Raw genomic sequence first — 11,190 nt, 5'->3', positions numbered from 1 at the left:
ATGCATAAATTGATAATTACATTTAAATATTACTACTTAAAGTAGTTAATATTTTGGTTCCTATTTAATAATTAACAGATTCTTGTAGTTTGTTAGTTGATGGTGGAAAAGCATACTTGAACAAAATACTGTTACTTATAGTCTGATTGGATACAAATGCATCTTTGAATGAATTTATTAAAGCATAGATTGAATCAAATCAACAATAAAAACAACCACAAACTATTAATTTAAGAAATTTTAAAACGTAATCAATTTAACAGAACTAGTTGTCCATTCATTAAATAATCAGATACGTATTCGTAATCTCTACTAAGTAATATCGGGGAGAAAAATGATAAAATTCAGTAATTATGAAAATGCAAATGAAATCACTTATTCAAGATACTATATTATTAAAACTGTAATTAGAATTCTTTTTATAACATTTAAAAATATTTTTGCACTAAGCCAGAAAAATAAAATGTTTTGGCTCAATTTTCTGGTCTTGTATTAGACACAACTTTCAATTATTTATATGCTCTCCAATATAATTTTTAGAAATTTAAATAGCGAAATTTTGGGAAACTTTATTGTGTCCAAACTTGATATAACAAACTTCTAAGTAAACAAGAAGAATTTGATTTACCTATTTGGCATTTTGGTAAATTTCTATATAAGTATGTTCAATTTTTATCATAATTCAGCTGAAATTAATTTCTTTTACATGATGCTTATTCAAAACTACACTTATTACAAGATATTCACATGACTGAACATGAATAAAAGTATTCTAAAATATGAAGTTAATTTTAAATAGTGTTTTTTATTGCTCTTCATAGATTGGAAAGAATAGGCAAGGATGGATTTTTTTAAATATAGAAACAAAACAAAAAAAATTCATTTCGGAAAACTTAGTGAATTATGCATAATTAGAGAAATTGTTTGAAATAGAATCTAAAAATAAATACACGAATAAAACATTTTTTTCAGTTAAAACAGAAATATAAATAATTGGTTTTGCTTAGAACACGTGGCCACGAATCCAAGAACACGTGGATTAAACGAATTTACACACGCACAGTTTTATGGCTAACAACACTAATTTATTAGACAACACAATTTTAATGCTTGTATCATAAATGAATGTATCATTGTTAATTTCATAGTATGCTGATTATTTTTATGACAATGATTCCTTTGATGATATGCATTGTTAGAGTTGTTACTTGGTTATAGAAAAACAATTCTCTATACCTTTGTTATTCAATATACCCCAAATTTAAACAAATTCAGTCTTATTTTTAAGTCGCTTTTTACATTTAAGTTTTTAATATTAAATGAAGATTTTAGGACTGGCACATGTTGGGTAATTAAAACTTCCAATTAGAAACTTGGCAGCTGTTTAAAATGACTTTAAGATAAGTTGTGTGGAAATTTTCAATACTTTTATTTAAATTATTAGAATGTATATGTTAGAAAACATGCCACTGTTCTTTCCCCCTTCCTATAACCCTAATAGTTACAAGAAAATTTTTCGAAAATATTTGGACTTCAAAAAAATCAATGGAAAATCTTTGAACATCAATTTTTCTAGAATTTTGTTTGATAGGGAAGCAAAGAATGTGAATTCTTCGAAGGATATAATTTGAAATTTATGTAAAGAAATTAATAATATACAAACAAGAAGTTTAACCTGCTGTATATTAAAATAGCAAATTGTTTTTTAATTTCTTCAAAATATGAACACATTTTGTTTGTATTAAATTTCAAGTTTATAATAAAACATTTAAAATCAATAGCGGATTTACTGTCAATTTGCAAATTATTTTTGTTTAAATTCAAAATATTAGCTTTTTTTTTTTTTTTAATTTGATATATTTCTAACGAAACGTTAATGTAATAAACAGCCTAACATGGTAACCTGGCGGCTGTCTTTTGCAACCCTCTCTGAATATTCATCAATTAGTGGTGACTGGAAATTCTTCTGTCGAAGCTTATTGGTTGATTCCTGAGCCAATTTGGCGAGAGAAAAGCAATGACTTACCACGCTTGGAAGACGCTTGGCACACTCTTACGCTGTTTTCACATAGTGTTGGTTGTTTTATTCTTGTGTTAGTATTTTCTCACCCGCTTGTTTTGAAATCGCTTTCGTCTGGATTGCAATAAAAATGAAGCAGGCACTTGAATCAGTCGGACAACGGAGGATTTTCAACAAAGGTAAATAATAAATCATTTTATTAAAATACTGCCATAGTAGATTAATGAATAAGCATTAATAAATAATCTTATTTATTTCATTTTTTGTTGTTTATGAAGTGTTGGTATTTTGATCAAATTCCAATTTAGTGTTGTACTTACGACATTAACACAAATTAAAAAAAGGAAGACTTGAATTGCTTGCTTTCTGTGTAGCAATTGCTTTTTTTTTTTTTTTTCAAAATAGGAATTTAATAATTTATAAACTCTTTATAAATAGAATTGAAGTTTTTTTAATGTGATAATGGAAATGAAATATCGGATTATTATTTTTTTATGTCTTGTAACATTAAAATTTATTATCAGATTTATAAAATTTATTTTATTATTAGATTAAAATTTATTAGTAGATTAGAATTATTGTGTATTGAATTTTGAGTAAAATAAAAAAAATATGTTATTTGATGCTGATCATTCAGGGAAGTTTTATATTCTATTATGTTTAACTGTGCTAGTTTCAAAAAGGTTAGTTTTTACTTTTCAAAGTGAAATATTATGTCGAGGCATGGGTATAATATTTTTATGATGATTAATTTTTCTTTTATCTTATTTATTTCAAATTTTTACCTACTGTCTTTAAAATTATTTTGAAGTTCTCAATTTTTGAAAGATTAAAAAAAAAAAATGAAAATCCATTAAGATGAATTATTTTACTCTTTTCATAAACCTTTAGGCATTCTGCAATATTGTTGCGATTTGTTTGTCCTTAAAATGATCAAATTTTTTGACATATTTTCAATTACAATTTTTTTAATCTAATATATTATACAGTTAAGATTTTATCTGCTTGAGTTGTCTTGTTATATTATGTATTAAAATTTTATTTAAATGTGCTTTATCTAAATTTTAAAACTAATTTTGACTTGTATATTTGTCTTCTAGCCCTCCAATCTGCACTTCGCTCTTCGTCTTTGTCCCAAAATGGTAAGATTTTAAAACATTCTTTTTTTCTGGTAAATCTTCATTATTTGTTTACTATTCTTTTTTTATATTGAGTTAGGTTTTGTATTCTTAAACTTGTGTTAATTTTTGTTGTAAAATGATATCACCGATACAATTTTTGATATAGGATAGATTTAAAAACATGAGTCAATCCTTTTCAAAACCGTGAAAGGGGAAAATATCATATCAAATTTAGGACTTTGCCCTCTTTAAATCCCTCATAATTCTGGCAGTTATCATTTCTGAAAAATTCCAATTGTCATCCTTAATAAAATCTAATCATGATATGATTGGATGATGCTTAAAAAAATGTATATATATATATATATATATATATATATATATATATATATATATATATATATATATATATATATATGTAGATTTAATCAAAGAAACATAGCCATCGATTCCTAGCTAATTAAGTTGGCATACTCTTGATTGATATGATTCGTCTCTGATAATAATAATAATAATGGGGGGGAGGGTGCATCTATCTCATACCTTTCTATGAAATAGACTATTGGACAAAAAGCAAACGTATTTCACAAAAGCATCTGTATCAAGATGATAATGAGAAACTTATATAAATTTTGTCAAATTTTATTAGTTCTGTGATTGATTAAAAGTTTTTAGAATTTTTGCTATTTTAAATTTAATGCATGATTCATTTCAATCTACTGCTGTATTTGTTTCTATTTATTGTTTCGATCTGTGATCAATTGGATTGTTAAAATACTTAGCCAGAAGAGTTATTATTAAAATTAATATGTGCAATGGATATTATTAAGATTAAACATATATGATAATTGTTTGGCTAGCAAAATTCAAGACTATTTCATTTAACGAGTGCAGCATTTGCTAATAAATTTTCAACTAAATGTAATACTATCATTGAAACATCTATAACATATTAAGATTTATTTTATTGTTCATGAATTCTATGGACATATGGAAAGAATTCCCACTACTTTTGTGATGAATAAGAAACTGAGATGCAAGAGGAAGTTCAGATTTTTTTTTTTAAAGTTTTTTTTTTTTTTAATGTTATGTAAATTGAATAGAAAAGAAAAATTTTATTGACACATAATTTCTAAATTTGCACGATTTAAATCATGTCATTTGTAAAGTGAATGAATTTATAATGAATATGAATTATAATTTCATGATTTCTTCTATAAGTAGTCATGAAGCGAAAAAAATTTTTGTATCTATGTATAAACAAGAAAAATATTAAAATTGTATTTTTGATTTTTTTTCCCCTGCATGTTAAGAAAAATAATCTGGAATACTTTTTATATATTTTCTTTTGCAGTATTTAATGGAATTGTTCTTAGAATGTGTTTTTTCATTGGTGTTAATTAGTATTAAACACATTTCTGCATTTTGTGCAAATTTTATATATTGTAAGAAAAATGGGATGAGAATTTGAACTTGTTCACTTAACAGATTTAGAAAATTTAGATTAAATCGAATTCTTTCAAATCCGTATATATTTCTTTCAACAGATGATTTGTGAAAGTCAGGGCTTGAAATAAAATTATACAGTATAAAGAAAAAGTCAAATTAATTTATGTTTAATTATTGTAGTGTTATTATTTTAGTAATTTTTTCACAATACTTAAGTAATACTATCGATCAAATTTGTATATTAATAACTCTTTAATTTACAGATCCTGTAGCATGCAAGGGAAAATGTAAGATAACTGAGGATAAAACTGCATCTGCTTATAGACCTAATACACACAAGCCGAAATCCACTGAAGTTATGGCTGCAAGTTGTGAAAATCCTCTCCAGATAGATATGAATGAGAGTAGTTCGTCACCCAGTCCTGATAGTGAAGCCATCCCATTTTTAAAAAAAAGTGCATTTGATCGGGAAAGTTTGAACACAGTTCAAAATCAAGCTGCATCATTATCTCATCCACCTAGTATGCATATTCCCAATCCTGCACACGCAATGGCTGCAAATTTTCAAAACCCTTGCCTAATGAAGACCAACAATGAGTATAATTTACCAACCAATCATGTTACTGAAACCTCTTTATCTGATCTGCATTTCTGGGTAAGGAATACTCACATGGCTTCAATTCAAGAAACTTTAAATATGGTTCCTAGTGATAACACTGATGCTTGGATTATAAAGAACCGTCTAATGGCATTGCAGCAACTAAAGTCTGATTTTCCTGATCAATATTCCTCCAGTCTTAGCCTTTCTCCTCCAAACATGACCGATTCATCTGGTAAGATATTTGTTTTTCTTAGTTTTAAATTTCGATGTTTTTCTACAAAATTGGTTCAATGGAAGGACGTTTGGTTAACAAAATTGAAATTTCTGATTTTATGGATCTATTTTCAAATACAGTGTTTACCATTAAGATTTAATAATAAGTGACTTTTTTTTTTTCTTGGCAGTACATAAATGCTTATTTCTGAAATTTATTGTGAAATCATATAGATTCCTTATATTTTTCTATGCAGAGTAGTTTTCGGTACATTTGTAGTACTTGTTATCTTTGCAAATTCTGAAAGATTTGCCTTTAGGTATTCGAAATCATATAGTTGAAAAATTGTATTTATAAGATATCTATTGCATATATAAATTTAGATAGTTGAATGTTATTTCAATCAATGATATAGTGTGGTTTTAATATAAACTTTAATCTCAAATTTTCTGAATTTATAGATTTCTTTTTTCAGTAATGGTCATGTTTATTATTAAAATATTTGTGTGTGCTCCCAGCTTTCCTTCATATTATTTTTCTTGCGGTTATGCGAACATAGCTCTTTTTTAAAAAAAATATTTATTGTGGTTTATTTTAATTACTACTTGTTGTCTGCTGCTTATTTTGAATTTAAAAGTGTTTTTACTTTTTCAGGGGAAATATCTCCAGTTGCAATGTATAATCCATCAGATCTTGGAGCTTTCAATATTTCACCATTGTCATCTAGAAATTCACTTTCATCTGCAAATAGTTCTTTGAAAGATGCTCCTCTTACTAATGAAAAATGTAAATTCGAAAAACATGATAGGTAAATATTTACATGTTTAAATATTATCTTAATCGTAATGAAATGTATATATCTATTCAAAAATTTCTGTTTTAACATTATTGTTGCAACATGTTTTCTCTATTGCATAAATAAAAATGGGACAGTTGAATTAAATGCATATTTTAACTTTTTTTTTTAATTTTTAATATGAAATCAATCAAACCAGTAATAATTTTTCTTCTTTGTAATTTATATAAATTCAAATTATTATGATTATTTCTATTATTATTTTATTTACATTATTTGAGTTGACTTTTTTTAAAAAATAAAAGGCTTTACAATTAGCTTTTCCCTCTATTTTGTGTGTTAAAATATTACGAGTGATGTACGGAAGTCATTATTTCCATTCATTGACATTTGTCTAATTATAATTTTTTTTTCTTTTCTCTAGGCCTATCATGCATCAACAAGATGGAATAAAATTAGAATTAATGCTTGGAAGAAATTTTTCAAAGAATGAAAAATCTTCTGGGGAGAATTCTTTATTCCGTGGCAAATTACAATCTGGATTCAAAACTGATCAAAGTACTGGAGTTATTGATAAAAATACAAAGCAATATTTGTATGAGAAGTCATATCAAGAAAAAGAAACAGGGCCAAAAAATTCAAAATCTGGAAGTAGTAATGTAGACTGTTGTGAGATATTTCATAATAATCATATGGACAAGAATAAAAATAATGTAGCTAAGTTGGCAAGCTATGATGTTGCTTCTTTGATGGTTCTGAAATCCACAACAGGCTTCTTTGATTCTCATTGTCATATTGATTTATTGTTGGCTCGTGAGAAGTTTCAAGGTACATATGCTGATTATATGGCTCAGCATAAAGATAGTTATCCGCAAAGCTATAAGGGTTGTATAGCAGTCTTCTGCAAGCCATTGACATTTGCTAAGGTAAGGATTTTATTGAAAGTTTATTTTTATTTTTTTATCAGCTTAACGTTTTAAATATCTTAATATACATCTAAAAAATTGTCTTAAAAACAATCTGAAACAAGGTTGAAAAGATTGTTATCTTTTGAACGCTTTTTTTAGTACTCAACATTTTTCAAAAATTGTTATATAAGTTTGTACTTCAGTTCTATTCAGATTTAATGAAAAAGGAAATTTTTTCTTTAAAAGCAATTCTTTTATTGGTGACTGAGATGTACGTTGTCCATTTTCAAATCATTTCTTAAATTTTAATAGATTTAAGGCTAATTAGTATGCATGTATGATTTTTACAAAGGATATTTATGATTTAATTCAAAAATGTTTTTCTTGTTTTCATGTCAGATTGTTTAGACAACCATATTCTTGTTTGAAAAAATACTAATGGATCCTTCTTCCCTTTCAAACTAAAATAAAAACTGTGTTTATATAAAGGTTACATTAAACATACATTTCTTCTTTACAGAAACAAATGTGGCAAAAACATCTTGAGCAAGATAATGTTTGGGGAGCTTTTGGTTGTCACCCAAAATCAGCGAAATTTTATGATGGCAAAACAGAAGAAGATTTGTTAAATGCTCTGAACCATCCAAAAGTTAAAGCCTTAGGCGAAATTGGATTGGATTATTCAAAGGGGTAAGTTAGAGGTTTAAAACACTTTTTATTTTTTTACAAATTCATCACATTCCATATCAAAATTTCACTGTTCATTCATAGCAGAGAGAACCAATTGCTGCTATGATGACTATTATAGCTATTCTATGGATAATTAAAAATTGATTATAATTAATGACACAAATGGTTCAAGAAATAAGTTCATTAGTTCTGCCAGACGTATAAAAGTGTATCTGAATACCATTTAATAATATGAGACCTTTGTTTTCTGTATTAATACTCATACTTCATTACTGATTTTTATTTTGGTGATAATAAAGTTGCATTTAATTACTTCATGCTATTAAAGATCCTCTCTGTCTTCATTTCTAATATAAGATCTTAAGATTTTCTTGTCATTATGCTTACAGAAATTTTTTAATTCGTTTCCACCGAAAGAAAATTTGTTGCAGAGTTTGTTAAGAAACTGCATCTGTGTTTGGTAGATATTTTGTCTTATTTTACTACTAAATTTTTGTGACTGATCTAGGGTTACGGCTTGATTCAGCAGGCCTTTAAATTTTATTTATCTGAAATCTCCCTATAAAATAAGAGAGAGAGTTAATCTGTTTTGTTTATAGTTTGTTTAATTGAATTTTAAGATTAATAAGTAATTTTTGTCTTTCCTTCTTTAGAAATCAGTGTTCAAAGTTAGAACAACATCATGCATTTAGAAGGCAATTAAGAATTGCCCAAGAAAGGAAACTGCGGCTGGTAATCCATTGTCGGGATGCTGATGCTGATACTATTAAAATTATGCATGAAGTAAGTAAAAATGTTATAAATAACTCTCATCATGTATAGGTAATCTTAACCTTTATTTAACTCATTATTTACTAATTATCAATATAATGATTATTTCACCAAATATGTTTTAATTGGTATCTTGATCTTGTAAGATACATTAAAACTTTATTTCAAGTTTGAAATCCTTGTATTTAAAAATTTAATACTAAGAAGAAGGATTTGTTTCCATAGTGTTAATTTTATAAAAGATTTGAGTATTTTAACATCGCCAACAAGGCATTTCAACATATGTTATTTTAAAAGGTTATAAGAATTTCAATTACGTTGATTGCAATAATTCTTGTGTAATATGATTTATTGAATTTTTACCTATTTTTATGACAATGAAGAGCATTCAGTTTAAATTTATTAACTTATATCCGTTTTCTGGATTTTCATGAATGTAATTAGACAACAGAGGAGGAAAAGTTTCCTTCCTCCTTGTTAATTATTTTGAACTGAATATTTTTTCATTCATTAAAAGTGAATATCGGAATATAGTTTAAGAAGCATTAGTTGTTGTTGTTTCTAATGGCACTTGAAATAGACAAGCCCACTGACTTTCGAGAGAAGCAGTTATAGTTTTATATATAATGTTTGTTGAATTGCAGCTGCATTTTTGTCTCAATGCCTGAATGGCATTTGGGATTTAATTTTTTTAGGACTGTGAGTCTTTATTAAATGATTATAAAAATATTTCCTAAATGTAGTTCATGCATCATTGGCATATTGAATCACATTTTTATATGCATATATTTTTTTTCTTTTAGATACTACCTAGAGACACGATTTTCCACTTGCATTGCTTCACTGGTAGCTGGAAAATGGCTCAAAAGTGGATACAAGAATTTCCTAATGTTTTCATTGGAATCACAAACTTGGTGACATTCCCTTCTGCTACTCCAACTCATGAAGTAGTTCGGCAGTTGCCTTTAGAACGTCTGTTACTAGAAACAGATGCACCTTATTTTGTACCTTCAGTGGTAAGTGTTTTTTTTTTTTTCCCTTCCACATAATGTCATATATATATCTAAATATATAGCTTTAAAATATATACTTTAAACAGTATTTCTGACTGCTGAATATTTCATTTTAGTGTACAGTGTCTTTCAAAATGTTTTGCTCCAAAACTAAAAACCTTAAATTTATTTGCTATGAGCAAATTTATATTAATATTTTTTTAGGCAGTTTTTGCATTAGAAATTTTAAGTTTTATCCCAGCAAAAATGTAGCTCAAAAAACATTTTCATTTCTTAATAACATGAAATTATTCAACTTTAAAATGATCTAAGAACTATTGGATTAAGGTACAAATTTATTTATAACTAGAAGGTTAACTATTATAACTTTTACAAAATGTTTTGATTTGCTATGAGTCAATTTTTAATACTCTATTTATTTTTTAATTAATATTTCTTTTGCGTAGATTCCCAAAGGTACTAATTCTTCCCATCCTGGTATGGCCATACATGTTGCAGCTCACATTGCTGCACTTAGAAAGATTTCTGTGGATACAGTTCTACACTGGACATCTACCAACACACGAATTGTCTACAACATAACATAAAAGCTTCATTCTACTGTGATAATCGAGTCTAAGGATGCTTACATCATCTACTGTCATGAGGTTACTCGTGATATTTTTCTCAGGATGGAATCCTCAAGAGCAAACTGGATTGCTGTAAACCGTACAGAGAAGTGTTTTTTGCTTCAGTTGATATTTTCTACCACTTTCAAGCTACTGAGCATTTATTTTGTTATGAAATAAGAAATTTGTGTGTGTATATTACACAAGAGATTTATTTTTTGTCAATGAATCTCCTAAATTGACTATTCAAGCATTTGGCTTACAGTTAGCACTATGGTGGGTGTAATTTTTGGGAGTGCAAGTTGAACTACTGTGAAATGTCAGAATCTTCTGTTTATACCTGAAAACAGGATCTCTGAACAGTCCACTTCTGAGTGAAATGACAAAATCATTTATAATTGTGATTGCTGTAAAGTTTTTTGTTTAATATGCCTTTATTAGTTCTGGAAATTAGTTGGCACTAAATTTTTTACATTTTATACATGATTTTTTATTTTCTACCATCAAGTGTTCCTGTGGTGTCACTTTTTATTTTTTTAAGTAGTACACAACTTGCGTGTACAAATTTGTTATAAATAAAATGTTCTTTAATTTGAAATTCAAATTAAACAAAAATTTATAATATGCTATTAAATTTGCAACCCAAATTATTCTGGCAAGATATTTTTAACATTTAGTTTAATAATAAAAAAATTGTGATTCTTTTATTTAACACTAAATTTATTGTTAAATTTACAATTGATTTCAGTAAGAAAGCACTAATAATCTAAAGTATGTAAATAGTTTGATGAATTTTAAATGAAATACAATGTTTAAAAATGATTCCCTACTTTCCTCATATTGTTTCTTCCTGTAATGTCATTGATATACTCTACGGGAAATAGGAAGTCCACTGCTGTGGTTTGTTTTATTAAATTATCCAAATCTGCATACAGTTTTATGTCAGGCTATTCTTTGATTTTTGAATTCTATTTTATAAGTTAGTGCTTATTAGATTGT

General features: G+C 26.9%; 1 protein-coding gene across 1 annotated transcript; it reads left to right on the top strand.

Annotated features, from left to right (window-relative positions):
* The first annotated feature begins 1,984 nt into the window (after positions 1 to 1,984).
* On the top strand, positions 1,985 to 11,175 carry LOC129966016 (uncharacterized). Its single transcript, XM_056080349.1, has 9 exons — positions 1,985 to 2,199; positions 3,121 to 3,162; positions 4,854 to 5,423; positions 6,060 to 6,213; positions 6,626 to 7,127; positions 7,630 to 7,799; positions 8,453 to 8,582; positions 9,374 to 9,586; positions 10,030 to 11,175. Exons 1-9 carry the CDS (start codon positions 2,151 to 2,153, stop codon positions 10,168 to 10,170), a joined length of 1,971 nt encoding a protein of 656 aa, XP_055936324.1. The 5' UTR covers positions 1,985 to 2,150; the 3' UTR covers positions 10,171 to 11,175.
* Positions 11,176 to 11,190: the final 15 nt, after the last annotated feature.

This window comes from Argiope bruennichi, chromosome 4 (genome assembly GCF_947563725.1).
Source record: "Argiope bruennichi chromosome 4, qqArgBrue1.1, whole genome shotgun sequence".
Classification (NCBI taxonomy): Eukaryota; Metazoa; Arthropoda; class Arachnida; order Araneae; family Araneidae; genus Argiope; species Argiope bruennichi.
This window is presented reverse-complemented; position numbering and strand designations above follow the sequence as displayed.